At 49.6% G+C, this 16,283-nt stretch overlaps 1 protein-coding gene across 3 annotated transcripts in view; it reads right to left on the reverse strand.

Moving 5' to 3' along the window:
* Positions 1-15,143: 15,143 nt before the first annotated feature.
* The window catches only part of LOC126544836 (uncharacterized), a 97,701-nt gene continuing 96,561 nt past the window's right edge, over positions 15,144-16,283 (reverse strand). For all 3 annotated transcript variants that reach the window (XM_055062158.1, XM_055062159.1, XM_055062160.1), the window contains one exon: positions 15,144-15,470. In XM_055062158.1, the coding sequence (XP_054918133.1) occupies positions 15,321-15,470 (150 nt within the window). In that variant the 3' untranslated portion in view covers positions 15,144-15,320. The remainder of the gene's footprint in view (positions 15,471-16,283) is intronic.

The raw sequence follows: 16,283 nt of genomic DNA on the forward strand, positions 1-16,283 counted from the left end.
GTCTCTTAACGCATACATCTGATTCTTGCCTATTCCTAGTTTCTTCTTCACTGCTTTTAGGCTTCCTCCGTTCCTGAGAGCATGTTCAATTCTATCCGTATTATAGTTTCTTATGTCAGCTGTCTTACGCTTGTTGATTAACTTCGAAAGTTCTGCCACTTCTATTCTAGCTGTAAAGTTAAAGGCTTTCATGCATTGTCGTTTCTTGATGAAATCTTTCGTCTCCTGCGATAGCTTACTGGTATCCTGTCTAACGGAGTTACCACCGACTTCTATTGCACACTCCTTAATGATGCCCATAAGATTGTCGTTCATTGTTTAAACACTAAGGTCCTCTTCCTGTGTTAAAGCCGAATATCTGTTCTGTAGCTTGATCCGGAATTCCTCTATTTTCCCTCTTACCGCTAACTCATGGATCGGCTTCTTATGTACCAGTTTCTTCCGTTCCCTCCTCAAGTCTAGGCTAATTCGAGTTCTTACCCTCCTATGGTCACTGCAGCGCACCTTGCCGAGCACGTCCACATCTTGTATGATGCCAGGGTTAGAGCAGAGTATAAAGTCTATTTCATATCTAGTCTCGTCATTCGGGCTCCTCCACGTCCACTTTCGGCTATCCCGCTTTCGGAAGATGGTATACATTATCCGCATGTTATTCTGTTCTGCAAAGTCTACTAATAACTCTCCCCTGCTATTCCTAGTACCTATGCCATATCCCCCCACTGCCTTGTCTCCAGCGTGCTTCTTGCCTACCTTGGCATTGAAGTCGCCCATCATTAGTCGCCCATGAAGTCGCCCATCAGTACAGTGTATTTTGTTTCGACCTTACCCATCGCCGATTCCGCGTCTTCATAGAAGCTTTAGACTTCCTAGTCATCTTGACTGGATGTAGGGGGTACACCTGTACGACCTTCAATTTGTACCTCTTATTAAGGTTCATAACAAGACCTGCCACCCTCTCGTTAATGCTACAGAATTCCTGTATGTTACCACCTATATTCTTATTAATCAGGAATCCTACTCCTAGTTCTCGCCTCTCCGCTAAGCCCCGGTAGCACAGGACGTGCCCGCTTTTTAGCACTGTATATGCTTCATTTGTCCTCCTAACTTCACTGAGCCCTATTATATCCCATTTACTGCCCTCTAATTCCTCCAATAGCACTGCTAGACTCGCCTCACTAGATAACGTTCTAGCGTTAAACGTTGCTAGGTTCAGATTCCAATGGCGGCCTGTCCGGATGCAGGGATTCTTAGCACCATCTGCAGCGTCACAGGTCTGACTGCCGCCGTGGTCAGTTGCTTCACAGCTGCTGGGGACTGAGGGCCGGGGTTTGATTGTTGTACTCATACAGAAGGTGGTGGCCAAGTACTGCACCAGGGTTGCCGATCCTGCTCTGGAATGCAGTAGACATAAAAACATTTGAAGGCCGAATCCACTCTGTGAAGGTGGATTGCCAGCGAAGCTGTTACCATCTACTTAACCTATTATAGTCTAACGAATGAAATGAGTACGTCGTGAAGTGCAGGGTATAACCCGCGATGGAATCATCTTCACCGCGTACATTTCGCCGGGCACTTCCAAGGCCGACGTAGAGCGGTTTATGCGAACGCACCTCGCGGTGTTGGCGATAGATAACACGTACTACGCCTTTCGTCATCGTGGGGGACTTTAACGTCGACATTTCGAAACAGGAAAACAAGTGGTTCTAGGCTTCGAGGGAGGCAACGAAGTCGTCTGCATGTCGATCGGTACGTTGACCACCTGTCCTTTGATGCCGAACATCCCGCCTCTGTGAGAGATGCACCTGATCGACATGAACGGGATCCGCGGTGCAACCACCCGTTCTTCGACAACGTTCAGCGGGGGCAGATGCGGCGGAATCGGAGGGTACGAATATCCGCGAGTCTTGGAAAGGAGAGGCAGTTTACCTTCGAGTAGAGAATCCTTGCAGGTCATACACGGCCACTCCAGGGATCCCTCACGCACGGTGAACCCCTTGCCGCACGTGTGCGTGTGCGCTATGTGTTTTTTTGCGCTAAATCGTCGATTTCTAGAAAGCCGAGTTTTCTGTGGACCGCCACGCAAGAATCGCCGGTTGGTAGAGGTAAACAGCTTCGCTGTAAAGTAGGCTGATGATGGTTTGTTACAATATAGGCAGATTTTTTTTCTTCAAAAATGTTACCCAAAATGATCCATCGACCTATGTCCATGGTCCAAGAATCTCTACTTATATTTGTGAATAAAACTAGCAGAAATACTGTGCTAATGAAGTTCCTCCGTCACACCTGCTGTTCCAGCAGCACTGGTGGCAGTTGCACTGGTGTAAGTCGTAAGTCGCCTTAATTGCTTCCCTCGTCCATACCCAACCCCCGACACAATCAGGCCTCTCTAACTCCACTCCACCCCCCCAGACGGAATCTCCCAGCTCACCTCCCAGGAAAAAACAGCGAACCACACAGGAAATACCACCCCCTCAGTTGACAGACATAGATGCCAAACTCGCAGCGCTTGAGGCTAAATTCGATCGTAAACTACAAGAACTCGAAACACGCCTCGAGACTAAACTCACTCACCTCGTAGAAACCCTCACGGAGAAATTACAGCAACGCATGGATGTTATGCTTAACAGGATGCTCGAAAACATAGAACACCGCTTCACACACATGCGCCCTTCCATACCCTCGCAACCCACCCTTCAGCCTACACAATTCACCCCTCCTAACCAACACATTCCAATGGACACGCCACTAACCCCCCCCCCTCTCCGCCCCCCCCCCGCGCTCCAGTATGGCGGCGCGGGGAAATAACCTACAAATTCTAACTTGGAATTGCCGTGGATTCCGCGGCAATCGTGCATCTCTGCAGCTTTTACTTCCTACACTCACTGCTCAGCCCCAAATACTTTTACTCCAAGACGCTGCACATTGCGCAACACTTCCCAGCTATACCTCGGTACATTCGGACGCCACAGACAAACCCAGGGCGTCCACACACATACACCGTAGCATCACTCACAGGGTACACCATATCGCTTCAGATACGCCCTGCGTGATCACTGAAATCATACACCATAAACACCCGTTACCATCCATATTTATTGTCAACATTTATCACCTCTCATCACACCCGATGGCTTCTCTAGAGACCCTACTTCGATCGGTCCACCGGCTGGCAGGAAAGCACCCCCTGTTAGTCGGCGCAGACTTCAACAGTCAACATACAGACTGGGGATACAAAACAACAACACACCGAGGTCGCAGGCTCTGGCTGCTCCTCCAGAACCTCAACCTCACCGTACACAACAACTTCCTGACGCCCACTCGGGTCGGCAATAGCGTCAGTATGGACACCAGCCCGGACCTGGTGCTGACCCACTCTCTCCGAGGCGTCACCTGGACCAGAACACAATACACACTAGGCAGTGATCATTACATTATACAGGTCACTGTCCCATACAAACAACCCTGTCACACTTACTTGACACACAAACTCATAAACTGGGACTCTCTCCGCACCACTCGGGCGGCCCGCTTTGATACTCCCTATTCCGATATCGACACCTGGGTGAAATCACTCCAGGATGGCGTCCAACGCAACACAAAAATCATAGAAACCCCTACAGAAACCCCTACATTAGACACCCGACTCGCCCACCTCTGGGAGGCCTATCACAGCCTCCTAGAACGGTGGAAGAAGAATAAACTAAACAGGACACTTAAAAAGCGGCTGGCCGCGCTGCAAACCCAAATCCAACAACATGCTGAGGAGCTCTGCCGGTCCAACTGGGGCCAGATATGCGACGGCATTGCTGGGAACCTGTCCACCAAGCGGGCCTGGCAACTCCTCCGCCACCTTATAGATCCGACGGAGACAAAAACAGCAACACAACACCATGTAACAAGACTCATCCACGCACAGATAGACAACCCTGACAGCCTTATAGACACACTTCAAAAAACCTACACCTCCCCAGGCACACCGACTCGCTTGCCTCCCTATACAGGGCAGCCCAACCCCACACTCGACATGGACATAACGGAGACGGCAGTCAGAACGGCCCTCCTGACTCTCCGTACCAGCTCCGCACCTGGCGCCGACCAGGTAACCAAATCCATGCTTCGTAATCTGGATGATCAATCCATCACACAGATTACGGACTACTTCAACCAGTGTTGGAGGGAGGGCACCCTCCCCCAGTCCTGGCGTCACGCGAAGGTCATTTTCATACCCAAACCCAATAAACCACTTACATTCCAAAACCTTCGCCCGATCTCGCTAACCTCATGCCTCGGAAAGCTTTTCAAGCATGTAGTATTATCGAGATTCACACAACACATGGCGGAAAACGACCTTTACCCTCATAGCATGGTGGGCTTCCGCCCCTATTTATCCGCACAGGATGCCATGCTACAACTTACGCACGACATTTCCGACCCCCTTATCCCGGGTCACACAAAGGCAGTCTTGGCTTTGGACCTCTCCAAAGCCTTTGACCGCGTAGAACACCAAGCGATCATGACTGCCCTCTCACCACTGAATGTAGGTGCACGTACGTACACCTACATTCAAGCATTCCTGACCGACCGCACGGCTGAGATACATTTTGGTCCACTCACCTCCCTCTCTTTTACTTTACGGAGTGTTGGCACCCCGCAAGGGTCCGTTCTCTCCCCCTTTCTATTTAATATCACCTTAATCCCCCTGGCCCGACAATTGGCAATCATACCCCATCTCAAACACACCCTCTATGCCGACGACATCACGCTGTGGACTACCCACGGCAGTGACGGCGACATAGAGGACACTCTTCAGTCTGCAGCCACCCTGACCCAAAATTATGCGGCCAGTGTCGGTCTTCCTTGCTCCCCAGAAAAATCCGAACTACTACTCATCAGACCTCGTAATCGCTGCTCCCCACACTCCCCCATGACGATCGATCTGGACGGACGCCCAGTGCCGGAGGTTGAAACCCTCCGCATACTGGGACTCCATATCCAGAGTGATGGTAAAAACACCACCACCCTCAAAAAACTCAAGCACATTGCAGGTGCGATTTCACACCTCATTGGCCGGGTTTCAGCCCACCACAGAGGCATGAAGGAGCGCGACCTATGTCGCTTCATCCGTGCCTTCGTCCTCAGCCGTGTGCTTTACACAACCCCATATTTACACTTAACCCGACACGATACTAATGCCCTAGATGCCTTAATACGCAAGGCGTACAAAGTAGCACTAAAACTACCCCTTAACACACCCACAGACCTACTACTCGGCCTGGGCCTCCACAACACTATCGGGGAACTTGTAGAAGCCCACCGACAGGCGCAATACATTCGCCTGACACAGACATCCACTGGGCGGCACATCCTGGACTCCCTCGGGATCCGGATACCGGCCAACGACCCTACACCACTCGTCCCCACGCCACATCCACCGTGAGTTGCTTATTAAGCCGCTCCCGAGGAACATGCACCCACAACATCACGAGGAGCGCCGCCGAGCTCGAGCTAAGGCGCTCCATCACTATTACGGCCCCGAACCGGACGCCGTATGGGTGGACGCCGCATGCATGGGAGAGCAAGCGGTTGCCGCCGTGGTGGACTCCTCCCTCTCCCTGCTCATCACACTACCCCTCCCCTCACACACTTCCCCAGAAGCTGCAGAGGAAGCTGCGATTGCCATTGCCATCACCCATACGGAAGCCCGGTACATAATAACAGATTGAAAAACAGCTATACTAAATTTTGCACGAGGCCGAGTCCATGTTCCTGCTTTTTGCATACTGGACTCGCCCATTGCACTTCCACCCCGCCATGTGGAGCTGATATGGGTGCCTGCGCACTCCGGGAATCCCGGAAACGAGGCTGCCAACCTTTTAGCCCGAGTTCTATTAACCGGGCTCAGGTGCCTCCGATCCGGGATTCACGAAGGAGCGCATGCACTCTTTCAGCGATCTGACGCAGGCTTATAGAGCCGCGCGTCAGATCTACCCCCCACCTCACCCATCCCTAGACAACAGACATGCGACACTTTGGAGGCGACTCCAGACCCGCAAACTCCCCTCCCCTGTTACCCTATCCCATTACCATCCCTGTTTCCCCACCCCCGCCTGCGCCCTCTGTCCCGAACCGTTCGCATCCGCCATCCACATCCTCTCGCTTTGCCCGGCGGACCCTCCCCCGCGAGGCCTGGAGCACCTGACATCGTGGGAGGACTGGGAGACCGTGCTCCGCTCAGAGGACCCGGCAACGCAGACCATCGCGACCAGCCGGGCTGCCAGTGTTATGGACCTACGGAACATAAACACCTGAGTGGAGTACGGTCGTACGGGGGCCCAGGGGCCTGCGTGCCCCGAACACCTTTGTTTGATTAAAATTTTTAACAATTGGTGTACATGATGTATACAAGGTGTTTCACGTAACTTGTGCCAAGGATATAAGTGGTTAGCCGCAGCTGAATGGAACTAATGGCATATGGTTTGCCATCACACGTGGCGCTCCTTAGAGTCTTTTTTAGATTCAGCTGAATTAGTTAATTAACTAAGATAAATTATGCACAATTTTTCATATTCACTTTAGGACCAAGTGCGTTTTGTTGTGTTGTAGAGGGGGTTCAGAAACGACCGATCCAATTTCTTGTGACAACGTACAGTCGCAATCAAAAATACGCGGCGCACGGCTCCGGGCGCAGGAGCGGCTGCGGGGCCACACCGCGACGCTGCTATCAGGGACTTTACATCGGGCTACATCGGACTAGAGTTACTGTATATGCTACCGAAGGCTACCTTTGGTAGCATATACAGTAACTCTACATCGGGCTACATCGGACGCCTGCTTTGAGGGTGCACCGAGTGACGCCAATCTTCGCCCTCACTCTCGTGCGGCCAAGTCACGCGCTTGATAAATTTCAAGTGCGGCGTTCGGCTGTTTCGCAGCTGATGGTCAGTGCACAGGACGGTGCTTTCCATAGAGTTTTATATTTATTTAGAAACTCTATGGTGCTTTCATTTTGCTTCGTTTGCCGTGCTGCCGTAGTTCTTGGCACGGCGGCGGCGGACGGCTGCTTCCGGGCACGGCTGGAAGGTTCGGACGGTTTCTGGAATGTGAGCCTAGTACGTAACGCTTTCGCCTTAAACGAGAATGGAACATTAGTCAGGACGGGCGTTGACACCAACAAAGTGGTGGCCCTTTGCTTGCCACTCCTATACACCAATGCCTTGCCATGGCGCTCTTCGTTGAGGGCCTGCATGCAGGTGCGCCGTCCGTTCAAACGCCAAGCACGGAAGCGCGGCACACAAGATCGCGAGGCTCACGTAAACATGGAACCAAATCGGCCACTGTCAGGCATACGTTCCGTGCGCTTAGCCGAACGGCCGAACGCGAGCTGGCGCGGTAAGGAAGGCAAGCGCGCACTGATGAACCTTCTTTCAACTGACCGTCAGCCATAACATAATATAGTAAACGTTTACTATATATGTTACTTTATGCATCAGCTGCGAAACAGCCGAACGTCGCACTTGAAATTTATCAAGCGCGTGATTCGACCGCACTAGCCCGATGTAAGCACCTTAAACTTCGTAAAGTAGAACCACGCTTTGAATAATGCCGCCTCATCCTCGCGCGCTCTGGCCGATGCCGCGTCGCTATTGGCCTAATGGCATAACGTGGGCCCTCGCGGCGGCTTCGTTTGTTTATGGTGGCTAGTAGCACTGGTGCTAGTAGCCACCATAGTTTGTTTACAGTCGCGCTTCAGCGCCATTTTTGCTTGAGAAGCGTCTACGGAGGGGCAAGGAGGGCATGATGGCGCCGTTGCTGTTCCATGTTTTGGTTTGCGAACGCCTTGAACTAAGTTTTGTGGCAAGTGCGACGTCGCTTCACGGCATTTTCTATCACCGTAACCTGCTGCGCCGTCGTATCCCAAAATAGTTTCAGCAAAAACAAGAATTAAGCTGTTCTCGATACCGTCCGGTAAGCGCTAGGGTTAAGAAGAAAGACATGGATTAATCGGATTGGGAGGGAGAACTTCAGACCAACATTCTCCCGCACGACTGTAGAGGTAGTTGCGAGTCTCTCATGGTATGTGTCAGGCTTGCGTAATTTGTTGCGGGTCATAACGGAGTAGATATTGCACAGTTCACTGAGGAAGTTGCCATTTGTCTGCACACTTTAACACGATTCCTACTCGACGTGTACCTTGTTTATTTAAGCAGTACGTGGTTGCATTTTGTGCGCTTAATCGTATTGTACGCCAGCCGGCTTGAATTCGCGGGCACGCGAGGCTGCGTGCGATAACGTACGTGATTACGAAACCTTTAGGGTTCAGCGCATTCCTTTTGATAAAATTTGAGGCTCGAGTGTGAAAACTCATCTTAGGAATGCATCTCTGCATTTTGTGGTTACTCACTAGCCTTATTTAGAGCGAATAGCTTTATTCGCCTCTTTTTTTCGTGTTCGTCATTGGCGGTCGCCCAATGGATTTGCGATATTAATGAAAAGTCTGCGTGCTCTCCCGAAATGCGTTCGTCGCCGAACGACAGCATCATAGGTCTTTGAGACGTAGGTGTTAATTCTTGTGGGTAGGTTAAGATGTGGCAACGCTTCTCGAGCAAAAATGGTGCTGATGCACGGCGCGAGGGCCCACGTGATGCTATTAGGCCAATAGCGACGCGGCGTCGGCCAGAGCGCGCGAGGAGACGGCATTCTTCAAAGCGTGGCATTACTTTACGACGTTTAAGGGGTTTTAAGGAGAGGCCCTACCCCCTCTGCGCGCTAGGAGAAAAGTGTGGAGGAAATTACGCAGTAGGTTCTCCTTTCTTTTGCTGTTTTTTTTATTTCTTTGCTGTAGTGGCCACGCCTTCCGGGCCATAATGGCGGCTTTGTTTTTGTTCTGTGCGCTCACACGTGTTGCTCCGTAGGTTTCGTACCGTGGCAAAGGCGCCGTGCGGGCAGGTTCGCGTTGGTCTCCGCGTTTTGTTGCGCTGCGTTATCTGGACCGTGCTCTACCGCATGTTGCTGTGGCCAGGTGGGACAGGAGGAACTAAAGTTCGTGAAATGAACGCGCATGCAACGTTGTACGCAATGTACCGCGCCACGGCAATGGCAACGGACGAAGGAATATCCGCGGAAAATTTTGCCTTCTTTGGCGGAATCATGCTAACGCGCTAACGATTGTTTAGTATTGCTGCAGAGCGCGCGCGTCCGAGCAGCCCGGTTGCGTGCAGCGCAGCGCGGTTTCGCGAGAAATGTAAACAAGAGAGGAGAGCTGGCCCGAATAGAGTCACTGGAAAAAATTTCAGAGTACCGCAAAGTCGGGATTTGACTGGCAACACTGAGCGGCCACCGCCATATACCTTCCAAGCCGACTGCGTCGCGTGGAGGCCGCCGTGTTGGAAGAGCTTGATATTCGGTGACACATCGGGTTGAGTGTTTAATGAAGTACAAATACTTTGTGCCCGGAGATAATGGTTGCTAAGAACGAAAAGAAAACGTTATTTTGTGCGAAGTAATGCAGCCGGCGGTTCTTTTGCACTCCGATCGTGTTTACTGCTGGAACTGTGCTACGATTGTGGGCAGCAGCTTAGCGCTGCTATCGGGAGCTTATGCACGCGTTTTTTTCCCTTCCGCGGAGCGAGCTACGTAGGAAACATTAGAGACTTTTAGCTCAGCGGGTTTACGTTTCGCTCCGCTCGCGGTCTCCACCGTTGCGCCAGCGGAGCGGCTCGCGAAAAAAACAGTTTTAGCCCGGCGGATCACTCACCCGCTCGAGCGGGGTAAAGAGCGGGGCGCTCTGCTGCCCCACCTAGTGGTCCGAATAGGAGTTACTGAGAAATGAACTTGAATTACACTTGCTTTTATAATGCAAGAAATGTCGAATAAAGATATATTACATGTTCTCAGTACATTATTTGTTAATAATGTACTGAGTACTAATGTACGGGTCAGCGCCGCAGTCGCCGTCGTCGATGCAGAACTGCGGCGTTCATGTTCGGGGCTGCCATCTTGCATTTCCCATACACGCCCGCGCGCGCTTACGCACGCTCGCGCGTTGCGTATACCCTCCGCTGGGGAGTGCTTTCCAGCGGGCGTAGCTCCGTAAAACCGCTGGCCGCCTCAGCGTGGTGCGCATGCGCAGTCGCGTCCCCGCTCGCCCGCTCCGCTCCGCTGGCCGTAAACCCGCTGGGCTAAAACTCTCTATTTCGTCACTTCGAGCCGGAATGAGGCAAGCTTGTGCTTTTGGGCATGAGCATTGTGGACCGCCGTCGGCTTCTATTGAATGTTTCCAAGCAGGACGAAACTAACACCTGACAGTGTCATATCGGCACGTACGTTCATTGTATAATTTCACAAGCTAAATCGGGTACATTTATTTAGTTTGTAATCGGATACCGCGCGTTCTCGACTCTGCCCGGCGACTTCGTCCGCCGTATACGCACGACACACTGCGACTGCCGTGTGCGCACCGGTGTTTGGCCGTGATCGTAAGACGATCTGTGCGCAGCAGGCGTAAAAACCAACTTCGATTACCATTTTGCGCACTAAATCTTGTGGAAGGCCAATATGAGCCATTTGCGTTATTACAGCAACGTATATGTACTTCTGTACACTGATAATGCCCGAGAGTTTGCTACATTGCAATTTATGAACGCGGCTGTCTAGTGCGTCCATGAGCGGCTACTCTTAACTTATTTATGACTGTTTTCTTAGACTGCGAAGATATGCTGCCTGTGTAAAAAAAAAAGCAGGAACGCCGGCTGGTGACGCAGCACATTTCTTTTCTAAATTACATAGGCGATGTATAAAATTCTTGTGCTTTCCGAGCGGTTTATGTAACATGCATAGTGACAGAGTGAAACTAAAGCTACTGGGTGTTCTGTTGTTTTGTATTTCTTGTTATGCATCAAGCACAACAGTATTTGTGTATGTACCGTAGCATTTCAACATAAAACATAATATGTATGCTGACTTCAGTTATTGCATGTGCTCGGCTTACAAGCTCAAAATTTGAAGCATGTGTTTTGAATACCACCTGGCCATTGGTCTCAAGCTCGAAATGCGTATGTATAAATGAGCAAAGGATAAGTGGAAAAAAGGAAGTATCATGGGCCTCGTATTGACCAGGTTTTTTATTGACTGCGATCGTCATGATCTGCGAAAAACAAGTGCGATATGGGTCGAGTGACTCGAGGCGAAAGCGCGCGGAGAAATCATGCGAGTACCTGGTGCACGTGAGGACGTGGAATTCTCGCGCGACAAGTGTGCCTTCGCGTGCCACGAGCACGGAATAACCGCCTGTGTTGAGCAACAAACGCGTACACGTGTACCCGCGTCACGCGTGCAATACGCGAACGATCCCTACAATGAACTCCTATTATCGTAGCATCGCTAACACCGCGAGCACTTCGCTTAAGTATCTTCTAAAACAGTGCCGAAAAGCACAAGAAAGGTGTACTTATACCTCGCACACGCGGGTGTTTGTTGTAGGCTTGAAATTCTCCCGGCCGGTTCTGTCACCACGCAGAACGACTCTCTCGGTCATTTTTCCCGGCCGGAATCTAGAAGAAAAAGTCTTTCCAGACTCAGTTCGGTTGCTGCATCCGAAGGCGCAGCAGCCAGGCACGATTTCCTTGCAACCAAATTCGAGCGCGACAATCGGAACACAAAAAAACGTCGGGAACCTGCGCTACCTGCGCTCTAACTCAGCCGTCCCGCCCGGCGCTTGGAAGGTGTATGGCGCCCCAGAGGTCACGTGGCACGGTTGGGCCAATGAACGCGCCGGCGGCGCGGGGAAAACGAATGCGGTACTCTGAAATTTTTTCCAGTGACTCTAGGCCCGAAGGCGGAGCAACGCCATCTTCCGGCTTCACTTTAGCTTCACAAAGAGTGACGTCAGGGCCTCTCCCGAGTTTCCTTACTGCATGATATACAGTAACTGTATAGCCTCTAGCCCAATGTAGAGTTACTGTATATGCTACCACAGGTAGCATATACAGTAACTCTAGCCCAATGGAGATAGCAGCGCCGCGGTGTGGCCCCGCAGCCCCTCCTGCGCCCGGGGTCGTAGGCCGCGCATTTTTTATTGTGACTGTACATGCTGCATGGCGATTTTTTTCAGCGTTAGATGAAAGCTTACGAAATATGAAATAAGATCACGTGACTGAGCTTGTGCGCCAACGTATTGCAGCACTCTCAACTGTGCGTCGAGCCTAAAAGGGACGACGGCGCTTTCTTTCCGTGTGCCACCGCCAAAGGTGCTGACGCAATGGGCGCAGTCGCGTGGTTTTCTTTCATATTTTGCGGGCTTTCTTTAAATGCCAAGAAAAATCGCCACGCAGCATGTACGTTGCCACAAAAAATTGGATCGGTCGTTTCTGAACCCCCTCAACAACGCAACGAAACAAAATTGGCCCTAAAGTGAATATTAGAAATTTTGCATAATTCATCTTAGTTAACGAACTGAGGTCAACGAAGTAGCGGAATATAAAAATACTTTAAGGAGCGCCACGTGACGGCAAACCATATGCCATTGGTTTCATTCAGCTGCGGCTAACCACTTTCTTTAATCCTTGGCACAAGTTACGTGAAACAACCTGCATATACTTCTGTTAGTCACCGTAAAATGGCTGATCGCCTGCAAAGCATCTAATGAGGACAAGTTCTCTGGCAATTCTGACAAGGATGCAGCTTGTGGGTCAATTGGAGATTTAGTATCCAGGCTTAAAAAGTGTCATGTTCAAAGTAATGGGTTGACCTATTTCAAACTAATGCATTTAAATTATGGGGTTTTACGTGCCAAAACCACTTTCTGATTATGAGGCACGCCGTAGTGGAGGACTCCGGAAATTTTGACCACGTGGTGTTCTTTAATGGGACACTAAAGTGAAAAATGATTTCTCCTGCATCAGTAAATTACCGTTCTACAACACCAAAAACACCACTCTTACAACAATAAGACGTTTGGTAAGCCAGAAAAATCGCAAGAACGAAATACGGGTGGCGGCGCGCCTACTTAAAGGGACCCTGAAACGATTTTGGCGATTTTCTACAAACGTACTGAGTCGTTAGAGTAGGTCCTTCTGATCACTAATTGACACATCTAAGTGCTCTGCGTAAAGCGTGTAATTTATTATAAGGTTTTAAAAATGCACATCGCTGTCGATCGCAGCGCACTGCTCGGCGGAATTTTAAGCCGCCCCTACCCATATGATGCAAATAACCCATATGACGTCACATGGGCGAGCTATCTGATTGGCTGACCAGGGCGCGTAGTCGATAATTTTTCCAACTTTATGGTGAACAAATGATGCTCGTAATAGTTGGAATGTTAGTTACTTTGTTTTTGTAAAAAGAAAATAACTTAAAGAGAATACACAAGAATAGTTTTTTAGTACACTTGAGCACTTCCGGCACACAGCAAGTGTCGTCTGCTTGTGTTACAACGTGCGCAGTCTTTGACGAGAGCTCCGCCGTCAGTGTCGATCAGTCTTTTCGTGAGCACGATGAATCACTTTTGTTGCGTTGTGGGCTGCAGACGTAGCGAGTGGAAAGATGTGAAGTTGCGAAATCGTGTCCCTCTGCAAGGCAGCATACGAGCGAACTGGCTGCTGCGCATCGGACTGCGGATATCCGATAGGCGCCAGGGTTTGCGCGTTTGTGGCCGTCACTTTACAGCGGAAGATTACTAACGCAATAGCGTTTCGCAAGTCCGGTATTAGGGCAAACACAAGCGCAAGGGGACAGGGTCTGGCCGCTTGACTGTGCCGGGATGAGCCATGAGATGAGCAGAAAGGTAAATGTGAATGGTCTGCACGGTGCAGCCACCTGGTGGCACAGAGCTCAACCATACACAGTAGCAGCAACGAAGAGCATTCTTCTTTGCTGCTGGTGTGTATTTTTCACAGGAGTGTAATCATCAACACGTTGTTCTTATAAATGTTTAAAATGTTTTACACTTGGTTAGAGCAATATTAGCGCTTCGTTTGACTGGTTAAGCGCTGCGCCAACAAGTGTCTGGACCGTGCAGACCGATCAGGCTGCTCACGTACGTCTACTCTGAAGTTCCTTCATCAGCTTGAGTTTATGCCTCCAGTCATTTGCCGAAATGACCAGCTTGCCTGTGGTTACCGGAATACCGGCCACCTTCGGCGCTACGACAGAATGCTCGCAACGTACGCTGCTTCGATGGCTCTCGGTCGACGGCCAAGCGGCCAGCGGAGAGGTCTCGCGCGGGAGGAGGCGTGCTCCAACAACCGGAAGTGGAGGATGTGACGTTGCATCGTGACGCAGGACCAGTGAAGGCGGAGCTTAGCGCCGCTCGCTCGGCGAGCGAGTTGAGGAGGAAAGGCATGGCTAGGGAGGAGGGTAACTTGTAATCGCTTGTAACTCTATTAATACGTAACGCTTCACTTAAATTGTGGTGCGAATGTTCTACTTAAGCTGTACCCTATGCGCCTACAAAATTTGTCCGAACCGTTTCAGGGGCCCTTTAAGTTCCCGCACCTGGGGGCTGTGACGTCTTGGATTTTGATGGCATCTTCTAGGGCCAATTGTATATATAGCGGTACAGATTTACTACACTGTGTTCTAAAGGAACCAAATATTAAACATGGCAAGTTTCGGCAACCTTTATTCAGCCAACGCGGCCGAAATGCGAAAACATACTTTGGAATCCCTTACGTCACGCCGACGTACCGGCGCTGGGGTTTCGGCGCGAAATTCAAGTACTGATACTTGGACCTTCATTTTCTCATCTAATAATCAAACTTTTTTTTAATGACTGCCTGCAGGGTTCCCAAACAACGCTTCATTAGTCTAAACTGGTTTATTGTTTCGCTTTAGTGTCCCTTTAACGTCCACCTAAATCTAAGTACACGGGTGTTTTCGCATTTCGCCCCCATCGAAATGCGGCCGCCGCGGCCGAACTAACTAATGCATTTCTCAGCATATTCGATATATAGGGGTCAGCCCATATTAGTGTTAGACCTATTCCAGACTAAATACAGTAGGTGGCAGGTTTACATTACTACTGCGACATTTATATAAGCCATGTCTGTGCCAGCTTCTGCTAAGGTTCTTGTGACCTTCAGCAAAGTGCATTTATTCATCAAAGCAATGATCAAGGACACCAGCAGATTTCGGTCTGCTATTGATTTCACTCAAGTGGTCATTTTTCTTTTATTCATGCACTCATTTACAGTATACTAAAAGGGGATGAGCTGATGACTATGGTGATTTCATGAATTGAGAATTAAAATAGTCCTTTCCACTGCATTTGAAAATGTTGTCTACATGATGTAAAATCTTTCCAATGCATTGACAAATATAATCTACATGGGTGGCTTTGGGAGCACATTCTCTTTAGCTGACTGGTCAAACAGACTTTTTTGCCCTTGTTTCAGTTTTTGGCTCAGTTGCACTTCAAGTCTAGCAATTTCTTTCGTCTGCTTCAATGTCTTCTGGCGGAGGGTGTACAGCTCCTGAGAAGGAAAAAAGAAAAAGGCATTTTCACCATTTATACAGTAATTAAGGCCACCGGAAAATGTCTGCAGGAATTGAACATGTTGGTCTCTGCACTTGTTCAAACAGTTTAGCTTAACATTCATGAGTGGATTCGTAGCTATGAAGTTAGATGGCTTCTATTATAAAAGTGGATTACTGCAAGATTGTCAAGAATATCATTACAAGAGCTTGCTAACACACAAAGCCAATCTTGCAGTACCAGAACTAACTTCAGTAATATTGATCTGGTTTCTTGCAACTTATCATGAACAGTTTGGCTCCATTTGTGTTCCTCACTTTTTGCATAGGTGAATGCAAAAGGAAGTAGAGACTTGCAAATAATGGAGGAGCAGCTCACAGCTTTACTTCAATAGACATTAGTTTTCCAATTTCACTCTCGGTGGGATTTTTGTCAAAACAAATTAACAGGTTGCATACACAAAAGCTGATCCAGCTTGTGCCTGCGGTTGTCAATAGAAAACTGCAGTTGAGATGAGACAGTAGTCACTGCACATGGTGTGATCTCTAGAAAATATTTTTGCGCTGTACATTCTTTAGTACATATCTTAATTAGAAAAGCTTCAAGACAAGTACAGTCTACTTATAAAGGAAACACATAACTAGTTATTACACCTGCACTGCCTCTAGCCCAGATTCGAGAGAAAAGCCTGCCTGCCACACCAGCCTTGTCAATATTGCTGCAAGTCTGAAGACCGAAGCATTTGGTCAGCCATTACAGAGGAAGACAATGTGAAAGTGCTTGTATGCCACCTTGGTCACTGTTATGTCTG

The sequence above is a fragment of the Dermacentor andersoni genome, chromosome 1 (assembly GCF_023375885.2).
Source record: "Dermacentor andersoni chromosome 1, qqDerAnde1_hic_scaffold, whole genome shotgun sequence".
NCBI classification, from domain to species: Eukaryota; Metazoa; Arthropoda; class Arachnida; order Ixodida; family Ixodidae; genus Dermacentor; species Dermacentor andersoni.